At 36.9% G+C, this 15,488-nt stretch overlaps 1 protein-coding gene across 1 annotated transcript; it reads left to right on the top strand.

The window, feature by feature from the left end:
* The first annotated feature begins 10,980 nt into the window (after positions 1-10,980).
* On the top strand, positions 10,981-14,195 carry LOC306860474 (suppressor of cytokine signaling 3-like). The gene is made up of 2 exons (XM_079402209.1): positions 10,981-11,119; positions 11,434-14,195. Exon 2 carries the CDS (start codon positions 11,503-11,505, stop codon positions 12,130-12,132), a length of 630 nt encoding a protein of 209 aa, XP_079258335.1. The 5' UTR covers positions 10,981-11,119; positions 11,434-11,502; the 3' UTR covers positions 12,133-14,195.
* Positions 14,196-15,488: the final 1,293 nt, after the last annotated feature.

Genomic DNA, 15,488 nt, shown 5'->3' with positions numbered 1-15,488 from the left:
TACAAGAACTCAGAAACAACCCGTTGTCACAATAATGCTTAACTGCAACAAGGTTGTGATTCTTCTGGTTATGATTATTATAGAGGAAATGTGTAGCAGGTGTTTCCTCCAAGAAGGCAAGGGAAGCTGAGCTGTCTTTAAAAAAAAAAAAAACACTATTCATACAAAATACGAGTTCTGTAAAATAATGAAAAATTGCTGTTATTGGCTGATCACTCTGATTTATCACTTTTATCACGGCAAAGCTGCTTTTAAACAATCTGCACTATATAAAACACTATATAAATAAAGGTGATTTGTATTGCAGCGATCATATATGGTAACAATATTTAATTTATATATGCGTGTTTACTGAAACAACATCACAAACAAATCTGTATGTATATATGTTTTTTTCTTATTTTTCCCTGGACCACAAAACCAGTTTTAAGTCATTGGGGTATATTTGTAGGAATGCATGGGTCAAAATGATAGATTTTTCTTTTATGCCAAAAATCATTAGGATATTAAGTAAAGATCATGTTCCATGAAGATTTGTGTAAATTACCTACTGTAAATATATCAAAACTTAATTGTTGATTAGTAATATGCATAAGAACTTCATTTGGACAACTTTAAAGGTGATTTTCTCAGTATTTAGATTTTTATATATATATATATATATATATATATGCATATACGCTGATGCATGTTAACAAGTGAAACTATTGTAATGTGTTACTGTAATAGTGATGCTTCACTTAATATGCAGCAGCGCTAATGGAGGGTGGTTTAAAACAAGTACATGCGGTATATCCTGCTCACTTTAAACTACATCATCGGTCCCCAAACTCAGTGTGAGGGTTTCCTTGTGCAGGAATCGGAAACTCGACAGCAGCCAGCGCATATTATTTCATGCCAACATACTGGAAATGCCGAGCAGTCAATGTCCGCTCTGCAGCCGCTGCTGTGAGCTAGCATGAGTTTCATGTCTCATGCTGGAGTGGGGACAGATATTTCAGCTTGCGGGATTCCTCGTCCCCTCTCCTAAATAGATCCATGTGCAAACTCACAGGCCGCCAATTAACTACAGCCTGTTTCCCAGAAGAGAGGAGCTCCTCCCGCTCTCGCTCTCACACACTCCTGCCTGATTCAACAACAGTGGATCACACACACACACACAGACTGCTGTAGGGATATTTTTGTAGGCTGAACTCACAAGAGTGGCTGTGTTTCATTCTACACTGGATGCATTGTGGGAATAACAATAAAGATGCTGCTAGGGTTTCTTGGAAACCCAGGACATAAAAAGATGGTTCGCAAAGCCAAGACTGAGCTCACACCAAGGAAGTCCACGATACCTGGGGAGAGCTAGATGTTAGCATCAAAATATAGGCTATGTCTACTTTTCAGTGCCATAAAATGCTTACATATGATAAAACGCTTTTGGGGTTTGCCTGGCAAACCTTAACCTCCTGCTTCACAGAAGAAATAAAATGTTAAAGTTCACTGACATCTCCCTTCCTTATTGCGGACACCTGTATTTTGTTTATGATGAGAATTGACTTAATGGCAAAAATTATTGCTCTGTTTTGACCTTCATTAATTGTTGCTTAAATACACCCAACCTAAAAACCTACATATAACTGCAAGTTAATGGAAAACTCCTAAAACACATAAAGCCAAAATATAATATATCACTATGTGACCATGAGAAAAACTGAGAAAAATGGCTTTTGGAAAAGTCAATAAAACATACAACACTGTAAAAATGATTCCTTATCACAACATAAAATTCAGCATTAAATAAGAAATAACGTGTTGTTTCAAGTTAAAAAAGAAAGTGCTCATGTTTGAATTTGTTGTGATAATTTAAAGTGATAGTTCACACCAAAATGTCAAATTACCCCATGATTTACTCACCCTCAAGCCATCCTAGATGTATATGATTTTCTTCTTTCAGACTAATATTTTCAGAGTTATATTAAAAATGCCAAGCTTTATAATGCAGTGAATAGAGGTCCAGATTTTGAAGCCTAAAAATGTGCATCCATCCATCATAAAAAATGCTCAACACGGCTCCGGGGGGTTAATAAAGGCCTTCAGAATCAATAAATATCCATATTTAAAACTTTATAAATAGTAATCTCTAGCTTCCGCTAACTATCGTACACGTGTTCACGAGAGAGTGATGTTCTAGTGGATGACATAGGATGTAGGCGTAGCACAAGCTTTGGTGAGAATATGCTAGTCTCAATCAGAATCAAGTTTTGTTTAAAGCAAAGGAAAACCAGTCTCCTCTTGGCTTATATCGAAATCCTCAGACAATTTTTTTGAACAAATCCTAATTTTGAACTTCTAATCCGTGACCGGTGTTTGTTTTGCTCTCTTCTCTGTGCTTCTCCCCAGAGCTTATGCTACGCCTACATCCTCCATCATCTGCTGGTACACCACTCTGTTGTGAACACTCTTACGACAGTTAGTGGAAGCTGGAGATTATGGTTTATAAAGTTGTAAATATGGATATTTTTCTCATACAAACACATCGATTCACTTGAGAAGGCCTTTGTTAAAGGGTTTGTTCACCCAAAAATGCTAATTCTGTCATTAATTACTCACCTTCTAGTTGTTCCAAACCTGTAAGACCTTCGTTCATCTTCAGAGTGTTTGATGAAATCCAAGAGCTTTCTGACCCTCAATAGACAGCAATGCAACTGAAATGTTCCCCGGCCCAGAAACGTAGTAATGACATTGTTGAAACAGTCCACGTGACATTAGTGGTTCAACCATAATTTTACAAAGCAACGAGAATAATGACAGAATTTTCTTTTTTGGGTGAACTTACCACCGAGAGCTGTGTAGAGCACATTTTATTATGGATGGAGGCACTTTATTGGACTTCAGTTGGACTATTGCATATCAACCCCCATTCAGTGCCCTTATAAAGCTTGGAAGAGCAGACGTTTTTTAATGTAACTCCATTTGTTTTCGTCTGAAAGAAGAAAGTCATATAGGCCTAGGATGCCTCGAGGGTGAGCAAATCATGGGGTAATTTTCATTTTTGGGTGAACTATCCCCATATAGATCCAACCTAACTAAATGTAACTAAACTTTTTTGAAGGATTTGAAACTAATCTAAATTGAAGTTGCTATATATAATTGAAGCAGCATTTTTTCTTACAGTGAATGCTTCAGTTCAGTTGAGATCATTACTGGCAGCAAAATGTAGCTTTTTGCTTTTTTTTTGAGAATTTACATTAGATTTTAAAAAATAAAATAAAATGATGTTCTTTGTAAAGTTGTGGAGAGTTACAAATGATTCTGGTTTCCCTGGTTGCATCATGTATCGTATCGTTTGATGTATGTATCTTTCAAATCTGTCTGTCTGTCTGTCCGTCTATCATCTCTTTTCAACTTCCGACCATGTAAATCCGGTTAATCTTGGTAAAAATATGTAAGCACATTTTTCTGTGGAGATTTACCGTAGATAGATGCTCTACCAGAGCAGTCTGCAATTCCTAAAACAGTCAAAGTCTAAATCTGATATTATATTGTGTAATTTTTGGGGGGAAAAAATGAAATATTCCTTTAATACTTTAAACTGAACAAATGTTTTTTCTCTCAACTCCATCAAAGGTCACAAGCAGGCCGAACAGATTGTTTTAAGTTGGTATTGTTGGAACAGATTGTTCTGTGTTTCTCTTGAACCCTTGTGACTGAGAGACTTGGCGTGCTTCCAGTGGAGCTTCCTGTTGGCCGGAACTCTCTTTCAAATGAAGGGATCAACAAGGAAGTGGCACAAGATAACATGCCTCAGCCTGCTGCAGCTCTCAGGTATTCGGGGTTAAGAGATATTCATAAGAATGAAGGAGCTAAAGGTGTACAGACAGCAGTGTTCTTGCTGAACACTGCTCTACGGTTCTCACTTGACTAAAAAAAGAGGCACGGAGGAAGTGCAGACAGCAGAAACCATGGAATGAGAAGATCTGAGAGAGTCCAGGCAGGAAACTGCAGCAGAGAGTTTCAGACCACCAGGGCCGTCTACTCTCTGTGTCATTCAAATAGTGCTTGTTAAGTCTCACAATCAGTTGTTTGGCACTAGCATTGTTGCTAAGCTAACTATTTAGTAAATTGAGGCTGCATAATTATTTATCCTCAGAAAATGTAGACTTTTTCTGCACAGCTCTCTATGTAAAGTTGGATAAACAGACGTGCACACACATTTACTTGTAAGTCCATATTTATCCAGCCAGCAAACTCATGTGGGTCCCAGATGGGTGGCAGCCTATCTAACTATGGCCCAGTCAGTTTCCATGAGGGCCCCACATGGGTCAGCCCAGATGAGTTAATGAAATGAACACTGCTCAGTATGCATACTGCAGAGTGATATATATATATATATATATATATATATAAAGACTGGAGCAGTATTGCAGTTCAGTAGATAATGAAATGATACACTATGCATTTTTTATTTTTATAATGTTAAATGAAATGAGTTCTTGGGAAGTTTTTGCACACACACACACACACACACACACACTCGCGCGCGCACACACATTTTATGCAGAGTTTTCATAGACTATATATATTACAGTACAATTTTATATAATTTTCATAGTATTTTATATCATCCTACACCAACCCTACCCTTAAACCTATACCCCTCACAGGAAACATTCAGCATTTTTAGATTTTCAAAAAAACTTCATTCTGTATGATTTATAAGCTTTTTTCCTCATGGGGACCTAAAAAATGTCTCCACAAGGTCAAAATTTACTGATTTTACTATCCGTGTGGGGACAATTGGTCCATATATATTTAAACACAGGAACATTTTTTTTATTATTTTCTAAATATTAAAGTCTACAATCAAGAGAAGACGTCACCAGAGCAAATACAGAGGGTTCACCACAAGGTGCAAATAAGGCCAGATTAGACTTTGCCAAAAACATCTAAAAAAGCCTGACCACTTCTGGAAAAGCATTCTTTGGACGGCTGAAATTAAGATCAACCTGTACCCGAATAACGGGATGAAAAAAGTTTGGAGAAGGCTTGGAACAGCTCACGATCCAAAGCATCATCTGTGAAACAAGAAGCTGTATGGCGGCATGAGCATGCATGGCTTCCAGTGGCACTGCGTTACTGGTGTTTATTGATAACGTGACAGAAGACAGAAGCAGCCGGAAGAATTCTGAAGTGTATAAGGATATACTCTCTGCCCAGATTCAGTCAAACGGAGAAAAGTTAATTGGGCGGCGCTTCATAGACTCTAAAAAAATCTGTAAAAATAGGGCACAATATACTGTATAATTTGAAGAAATTTTCTGTATTTATTTTTTTAAAGGTGCAGTATTTTGAATTGTACACGTGTGTAATGAGCTTCCAGTACTTTTTCTGTTATTTTACATATTTATTTTTTACAGTGTACAAATGGACTATGACCCAAAACATACAGCAAAAGCTACCCAGGAGTTTTTGAAGGTAAAAAAGTGGAATATTCTGCGATGACCGAGTCAATCTCCTGATCTCAATCCGATCGAGCATGTATTTCCCTTGCTGAAGACAAAACTAAAGGCCAACAAACAAACAACAACTGAAGTCAGCTGCAGTAAAGGCCTGGCAAAGCATCACAAAGGAGGAAACCCAATCTCTGGTGATGTCCATGAGATCCAGACTTAAGCCAGTCATTGCCTGCAAAGGATTCTCAACAAAATATTAAAAATGAACATTTATTTATGATTATATGTATTTATACAATTACATGTGAGCCCCTGAAAATGGGTGGGGGGGTGATATATATATATATATATATATATATATACACTCACCTAAAGGATTATTAGGAACACCTGTTCAATTTCTCATTAATGCAATTATCTAATCAACCAATCACATGGCAGTTGCTTCAGTGCATTTAGGGGTGTGGTCCTGGTCAAGACAATCTCCTGAACTCCAAACTGAATGTCAGAATGGGAAAGAAAGGTGATTTAAGCAATTTTGAGCGTGTCATGGTTGTTGGTGCCAGACGGGCCGGTCTGAGCATTTCACAATCTGCTCAGTTACTGGGATTTTCACGCACAACCATTTCTAGGGTTTACAAAGAATGGTGTGAAAAGGGAAAAACATCCAGTATGCGGCAGTCCTGTGGGCAAAAATGCCTTGTTGATGCTAGAGGTCAGAGGAGAATGGGCCGACTGATTCAAGCTGATAGAAGAGCAACTTTGACTGAAATAACCACACGTTACAACCGAGGTATGCAGCAAAGCATTTGTGAAGCCACAACACGCACAACCTTGAGGCGGATGGGCTACAACAGCAGAAGACCCCACCGGGTACCACTCATCTCCACTACAAATAGGAAAAAGAGGCTACAATTTGCACGAGCTCACCAAAATTGGACGGTTGAAGACTGGAAAAATGTTGCCTGGTCTGATGAGTCTCGATTTCTGTTGAGACATTCAGATGGTAGAGTCAGAATTTGGCGTAAACAGAATGAGAACATGGATCCATCATGTCTTGTTACCACTGTGCAGGCTGGTGGTGTAAAGGTGTGGGGGATGTTTTCTTGGCACACTTTAGGCCCCTTAGTGCCAATTGGGCATCGTTTAAATGCCACGGCCTACCTGAGCATTGTTTCTGACCATGTCCATCCCTTTATGACCACCATGTACCCATCCTCTGATGGCTACTTCCAACAGGATAATGCACCATGTCACAAAGCTCGAATCATTTCAAATTGGTTTCTTGAACACGACAATGAGTTCACTGTACTAAAATGGCCCCCACAATCACCAGATCTCAATCCAATAGAGCATCTTTGGGATGTGGTGGAACGGGAGCTTCGTGCCCTGGATGTGCATCCCACAAATCTCCATCAACTGCAAGATGCTATCCTATCAATATGGGCCAACATTTCTAAAGAATGCTTTCAGCACCTTGTTGAATCAATGCCACGTAGAATTAAGGCAGTTCTGAAGGCGAAAGGGGGTCAAACACAGTATTAGTATGGTGTTCCTAATAATCCTTTAGGTGAGTGTATATATATACATAGTCACAGCAATGTATTTCCAGTGAGTCTGGGTTAACAGAAAGGGTTATTTAAACTTCATAGAAATCCACCGTTGACATACTATTGAGCAATATTTTATTGATTATATCGTTTTTTTTTTCTTCTATAATACACTTTAAAATAATTTGCTAAACAAATGTCTTAAACAAATTTAAAACATTCTTTTCCAAAGGAAATCCTCTTCGTCTTTTTCCAAAAGGAAACAAGGAAAATGATAAGCATTCTCTACATGCCATACTTCCTTACAGAAAAGACAACTATTATCACGTCCAAATAATACTGTCAGTTGGTTAACAAATACTGTGGATTCATCACACAATTACATGAGCTCATGTGTAGGTGTGTTTTCTTTTCCAGCCCAGGTGTCTGCCGTTCTGCAGTGAGCTTTTGTTCTTTTACATTCACAATACTGCATGCCTGAAAGCATCACAACATCAGAAATCACATGGCTTAAACGAATCAGGCTCTTTTGTTTTAAAAAGGTTTCCCCCCCGGTATGAATCATGATGAAACACAGATGGTATACAGGAAACCTCACTGCGATCTTATCAAGTTCCCATGTCTAACTTATACTAATTTTGATCATAAGGCCTGACTTATTAGATCGAACAAGGTCAAGTCACCTTTATTTATATAGTGCTTTTAACAATACAGATTGTGTCAAAGCAATCAAACTGGAGGATAGTGTCAGTAATGTATAAATATAAGATTAAACATTCACTTTTCAGTTAATGCATTTCATTATTGAGTTCAGAGATGTCATTGTCTAGATCAGTTTAGTTTAAATAGTATCTGAGAAATCAAATTGATGATAATCACTAGAAATTAAGTGATTATAATTATAATGTTACTAATGTGCACAATACTTAAGGAAGCAGTCGTTGCTGGGAATTCTCATTTGCTTGCAGGGAGCAGGCTACACTTCTAAAACAAGGAAATAACTTGATTTGATCCGTATTACAGTATGCCATAAAGACTATATATAATTGCATGATGAGGATTAGCCTAATTTTAATAGATACAAATCTGAGAGAGGAATTTTGGGTTTTCATGAGCTGTATGCCAAAATCATCAATATTAAAACAATAAAAGACTTGAACTACTTCAGTTGTGTTGTAATGAATCTAAAATATATGAAAGTCTAATGTTTATCAGTACATTACAGAAAATAATGAACTTTATCACAATATGCTAATTTTTTGAGAAGGACCTGTACATACACACTATGTATATCTTAGAATATGGAAACGCTTTCCAAAATGTGCTTACAGAGAACAACACACAGATGGGAAGAGGAGAGACCAACTGCAATATTTCCAGAAGGAAGTAAACCAATGAGACTTGACTGCAGCATGATTGTTTTACAGTAAAGATACTGCTGAAGCTTTGTATGAATAATGCAGCATATGCTTATACATTTCTGATAAAACTGTGCTCGTGTTTTTGTAGAAACATTCTACGGATAGTTTACAAATTGCACAGTAATATCACCTCTATTTACTTGTGAAATTGCAGAGGGGGAAATCTGGAAGCAGAACAGAAAATACTTCAGATTTCCACGAGTGACGAGTCAGAAAGAAGACATTTCCTCCTTAATGCCAAATTCATAGTAATGATGAAACCATTTCACACAAATTTGAAAAATATCCAGCAAAAAAAGTTTCATTCCAGCCTTTTATTCAACTCTTAACTTTCCTGACCTATATCTCCTTCAACTGTCTGAGTGTTTCACAAGATGAACTTGATAAAGCGCATCTCAGGTTGAGAGTCTTGTTTAAATATAATAAAAAGTCTTCCTTATAACAATTATCAACATTGCATATTTACTCTGAGCAAGTGTACTGACTTATTACTAACATATTATTATTAAATGAGTTAGTCACTTGTTCTTTCTCCTGTGTCAACTGAGGACGCAGCCAAATAAAACAGATAGTTTGTTGAAGGCATTTGTATGTATATGAGGGTTAGCAGGAAAACTGACACCAGGAAAATTTCTCATGAAGATGACACCACTGATACCGATAATGTGTTTCTGTTGTATTCTGTTGCGGAAAGTCCAGGTCAGTTTTCCCTGAGTGTTAATGGAAAACTGACCAGCAGAATATTTATTCCGGTTTCTAACAAGCCCAACGATGTGTCTTTCTGTTCCTTTTTCTCAGCCAGTCAGACTACCCTTATTTTCATTTTAGCTTACATTTCAGCATCATGACAAATAGAGTCAGCATTTTCCATCTTGCTTTCTCTATGACTTTTAAAAAATATTAGTCAAGATGACTTAATTTATCATTTATTTGATAATGTGTACTTATATGAAAAGCTTATAATTATAGTCCATTGGCAGTTTTGGGAAATGGTCAAATAAACTGTTATGAAAAGTACACTGTATTTCTTCAGAAACAGGACTTGACACAAGATAACATGCTGAATTTCCTTTTTTTTCTTGCCCATTAAAGTATGTACCATTAAAACAACTAAAGCAGAATATTATATATTATATATATATAATATATATATATTATATTTAAAAAAATAAAGAAATTGCATATAACAAAATTTTAAAACTTAACATTTAAATGAAAACAAAAACTAAAGCTAAAACCAATTCAAAATATTAAATAACAAAAGGTGTAATAATGATTCGAACATAAGACTAAGCCAAACACCAAAAAACAACTACATGTATGTCTATGTACAACCACACACACACATATACATACATATACATTAAAAAATTCAATATTCTTTCATTTCCATGTAGTTTGTTGAAGTACTATAATTACTTAAGTGAAATAAAAACTAAAACGTATTAAAAAGCCTATACAGACATAATAAAAAAACAAATAAAATGACAAACATTACTCCGACTTGAAAATGGATAACAAATAAAAATCAAACTACTTTAGTTTATCAGTAATCCTAAAAAAATAACACTGAGCCAAACACACATGCTAAGAAACAACAACGTACTTTCACAGAAGAAATGGTTATAAAAACCGAAACAGAAGTGAAACTAGTAGATACATATGTGTACACATATCGATACTATAGACCATATACAGTAAATAATGTGCAAATCAGCACACGTCTTCTGATTCTTGTTTTATTTTTAATTCTAAAATATATTTTACACCCTTTTAGATATTACGTGTAAGCAAATATTGATATTGTTGTATACAGTAAATGATGTGTACAACTCTTCTGATTCTTGCTTCTTGTTTAATTCTCCTTTTTTAATGTTAATATTTTATGTAGCCTATGCAAATACCCAGACTTTCTGGAAGCCACGGCGAATTCCTTGTGTGTTTGTGCACACTTGGCAAATAAAGCACATTGTAAATCTGACTATTATGTCTGCGTTGTTTAAAATGCATGTACAGACAATTTTCATTTTATTTTGATTCAAATTTATGAGCTAAAATAAAACGTGTACTTTGTAGGCTACTACTTTACTATTGTCTATTTTACTATTACTTAGTAGCCTATCTGCTAAAATAAAAGTCAAGCCGATAACATTAGCGCCTTCTTGTGGATAAACATGTATTATTATGAGTCAGATCAATCGTGTCATAGCTTACGAGTTGAATTTCATTCAGTATAGTCATGTTTCTGGGCACAAACACCTCAAAATCCCATAAGTTTGGTATAAACTATTCAATCTAAACAGACGACGGTGTAAAACACGCATTCCTAAAAAAATTTGTAATATAGCACAGTTGCTAGGCTAGGCGATGATATCTGTTCATCAACAATAGGAAGGTGTTGTGCTAGGGAATACGTTTACAGTAAGGCGGCAGATCTGGAAGAGCACAGAGGGGGAGGGGAAGAGCATTTGTAGTACCAGGAATAGTATTACTGACAACCTACCCTTACTGGAACCCTATGAGGGCGGAGCTAAACTAGAACATGCCTAGGAGGCCACTACAAATAACAGAGAACTTCAGCACAGCACGGCAGAGTGAAGAAACACTAACTTCTCTGAGCAACACCAGTTCACTGCAGTCTGCCAGAGTAGAGACTTACATCTTTGGATATTACAAAAGGTTATCATCTCCCAAAAGAGACTTGAAGGTAAGAGAGACTTGTCTTCTTTTGAAATTAGAGTATTTATATAGACATTTACATTATATACTTATATAAACACGTAAATCAGACATATGTATCTTGTTTAACATGTCATAATCATAATTGTATCAAGCTTAAGTTAAAATAATGTTATGCTAGAATAAGGGTAGCTTTATGTATTTTAATCTACAATGATAGAACAGCATCACATATATAACTTACTGACTGACTTATACCGCTATACTTTAAAATAGACAATTCAGTTTTACCGAATGTACGTTTTCTGTGGTGCTAACCTAAAATCTTTCTTCTGTTGCCAGCTTTAAGAGGCTCACTCTTTCACCGTAAGAGCTGCACACTGCGTGGTATTCCCAGTTGTGCATAGCGCCATGGTCACCCACAGCAAGTTTGACAACGCAATGAGCAGCAGCCTGTTTGACGCAAGCATGCGGCTGCCGTCTCACCATTACAAGACCTTCAGCTCGAAGCTGCAGTTCCAGATGGTGCAACATGCCGTCAGGATGCTCCAGGAGAGCGGATTCTACTGGGGCTCCATCAGCGGCAAAGACGCCAATCACCTGTTGAACTCGGAGCCCAGCGGGACCTTTCTGGTACGAGACAGCTCGGACAACCGGCACTTCTTCACGCTCAGCGTCAAGACCGACTCGGGCACCAAGAACCTGCGGGTACAGTGCGACAACAAGTCCTTTTTCCTTCAGACGGACTCCAAGAGCATGCAGTCCGTGCCTCGCTTCGACTGCGTGTTGAAGCTCGTCCATCACTACATGCCCTCGTCTAGAAGTTCTCTGTCCATCGGGAACTCAAGGAACTCTTACTACATCTACACGGGGGGCGAGAAGATCCCTCTGGAGCTGTTGAGACCCCTTCCTTGCATAATGTCCTCCCTGCAGCATCTCTGCAGGAAGACTGTCAATGGACATATAGACGTTTCCAGCAAAAAAGAGCAGCTGCCTCAACAGCTGAAAGAATTCTTACAAGAGTACGATGCTCCCATTTAAAGAGCTCTGGTTAGTGAAGCAGTGAAGCTAGCTTTAGCAGGCTTTTTGGAAGCCTGTTGAACCGAGAAGTATTGAGCTGAGTACATGGAGATTGCTAGTCGAATGTGTGCATGAGTGCTATCACCTGATGCATTGATCTTAAAGCACCGTTCTTGCCATAACAGTCTCAATGAATGGACGTTTGTACTGTTTTCTGTACCAGTGCCAGTATCGTAACCCACTCTGTGGGCACCAATCACTGCCTCTGCACTGCCCCGAATCTGCGAGCTCCGCCAAGCAGGGAGACAGCAAGCAATTTAACAGAAATCAGCCGCCGCCTTCTTCCAAGTAAATATTTGTGCCTTTCAAGGGAAAAAGGAAGAAGTGAGTAACAGCACAGCACTGAGGCATAGCAGACATGCCGTTGAGAAATGACTTCTGGAGTCAAAGCGGTTCAGATAAAACGTGCCGGGACTGAACACAGATTGAGATGGACACTTGTCGATATTCTGCTTGTACTTGAAAAAGCGACACTTTGGAACAAAATGTCGGTGTTTTTAGTGGTTTGTGTCAGGAGCAGTTCAAAGCAGACTGCTTGTTATTGAATGTATTAACACACATGAGTGTTTTGTGTCTACAGATCACCCATGTTTTACCTTGTGATGCTGTTTACATACATGAAGATGCATTTAGAATTGTTAAGACATCTCAACCATGTTTTGATGTTACATATTTATATTTATGAAAACAAGAAAACATTTCAATAATTTATTAAAGAGCACTATTTTTGTAAAAATGAACTCCATGTCTTTGGGTTTTTCATTTCTCACAAGTGTTTTACCTCAGATTCGCACTGAAATGGTCTGAAATAGTTCAAAATGAATATGAATCAGAGTTGCTGGCGCCTATGATTCAGATTCCCGGAGCGCCTCGCCTGGAAGGGTTAAAGTTGATTCAGAGATATTCACTTTAGTGAGCGGGAATGTTCCTCCCCTCGCGCTCTCTGACAAGGCTCTTCCAGTAAGACTTTGACTGATATGAGGAAGCTCGGGATTACACTTAACGTTTTAAACAGTATTTAAGAGAACAAAATATCTGGCATGTGGGAAAACATTAACCAATTAGAGAAGAAAATATAACTCATTGTTTCTTTGAATGATAATGAAATTAGTTTATCCAAACTATGTGATCAGATTCTGTTTATATAACATTTTTAATATAATACCACTAACCAAATGGAAGTAATTTCTTTCAATCGACTTCATTTAATACTTTTTAAACAGCATTGAGGGAGTTCATATCATATATGTATGCCACACACTTGATTGCTTTTCCTTCACATTTTATTAAAACTAAAAAATAGATCAATACAAATCAAATAATAGTAATTCGGTCAAATAAAAATATTTTATTAAAGAAATTCATACACAAAGACAGTTTATATTCAATTAAAATTAAATTAAACAGAAGCCATTGACAAATATTAAATATTAATGCAGTAAATGTTCAGTCCTTTGACTGGTAGTGTAAGAGTAGCAACAGCTGATCTCTCTCTCTCTCTCTCTCTCTTTCGCTTTAAACAAGTGTAGCTTTACTTGGTAGAGACTGTGATAAAGGGGAAGAGGTGTGACTGCTGCAACTCTTTTGAACTCAGTCTTCTGGGAAACCAATCAGGTTTCTAAAGTCACATTGTGTTGTGGCGTACCTAACAGGAATGTACTGTACTTATACAGCTGGGGAGTGTGTGTGTGTGTGTGTGTGTGTGTGATAGTATTTATATGAGCAAGAGAATGAGCATGTGACAGCTGGCACATCACCAGAATCAATATGTTATCACAATGAGGAAAAAAATCATTCATATCCGAGTTAACTTTTTAGCCCTCTGTTCCTTGCATGGCAGTCAAAAAATGACTGATTTATAATTTTTTTATTTGTGTACTTCAATTAAATGAATGTACTAGTTTGATATTTTGTATTTTTAGGGTATTTTATGGTACTAAATTATATTTATGCAGTAGCTGTAACCTATTTATTACCTATGAACCATTTTTGAATCATAGACCTGAATATAAAATTCCCAACTTAAACTGTTGTAAATCTTGAATGCTTTGAAGACACTTTGGAGATTATTGCTGAAGTAAAAAAAAAAAATTAAGTGAATGTAAAAGCAGTATATGAGTTTTATTGTTATGAAAAATGCACAAAAAACTCATTTTAAATTTGATATGAAATATATATTTTCCAAACAGTTCTACTTTAAATGTGTTACTGTGAGAAAATCCAAGCCATAAATCGAAACAAGTTGTGTTCCGAATTTGAAGTTGATATAAAAAATAAGGACCATTTTATTTTTTGAAAAAATTCCCTTGTTTATTTAATTATTTATTTATTTATTGTGCATGTTTGCATACCACGTGCCAAATAAGGAATAATTTCTTACCATTCAAATGAAGTAAAAAAAAATAAAATAATTTAAATAACCGAAGAGCGCTAAAAGTCAAACGGCAATTTATTAATTAAAACAACAGTGGCCCATGCATGTTCAAGCTCAAACCTGAGCTTTGCTTGCATGCAGCACCAAATCATCCAGTGTTGTTTAACATGCTATACATTTGATGTGCTTTCAACCCTTCAAGAAATATTACTGAGCTTGGCAATAAAACACATTTGCAAATGCTTTGAGGTCAGGCCCATGGATTTAGCAAACAAAATGTCAAATTTGAAATGTTGAGTTTTGTTCGCTCGGGAAAAACTGTTTCACCACAGAAAAATTAGGTGCTTCTGACAAACATTGTTTACTAAAAACCCTGTGCCTTTTTCTTCTTCCTGCTATACTGACGTTTACAGTAAAATGAGAAAAAAACATGCCTCTCTCACAACATGTGAACTATGAGACTCTTAAGCAGGAAACAGTTTCGTTGCAGCCACCCAAAGGCGTGCAACCACCTGCTGCTGCTGTACGCATGTGCAGAACCAACTCAGCTTTTTGCATTTACCAGAAGCAGTGGCAGACTACGGAAGCGTATTGCATTCACTTGAGGAAAAAAAAATCTACTCTGTTTTTCTGAATTAACAAGTTAATTATCTCAGAATTACAAGATAATTTTTCATGAAAAAAAAGTTTTTGCTCTGTTTTTCTGAATTAATGACTTAATTATCTCAGAATTACGAGATAATTTTTCATGAAAAAAGTTTTTTCTCTGTTTTTCTGAATTAATGACTTAATTATCTCAGAATTATGGAGCTGAACTTGGCAGTGCAGTCGTGGGTCAGCAGTGTGAAGAGCAGCGGGCTAAGCACACAGCCTTGTGGGGCACCTGTGTTCAGTGTGGTAGTGCTCGAGATGTTGTGGCCGACACGGACTGACTGAGGTCTTC

This window comes from Barbus barbus (assembly GCF_936440315.1).
Source record: "Barbus barbus genome assembly, chromosome: 4".
Classification (NCBI taxonomy): domain Eukaryota; kingdom Metazoa; phylum Chordata; class Actinopteri; order Cypriniformes; family Cyprinidae; genus Barbus; species Barbus barbus.
The sequence above is the reverse complement of the archived record's forward strand: the minus strand, read 5'-3'. Positions and strand labels throughout refer to the sequence as shown.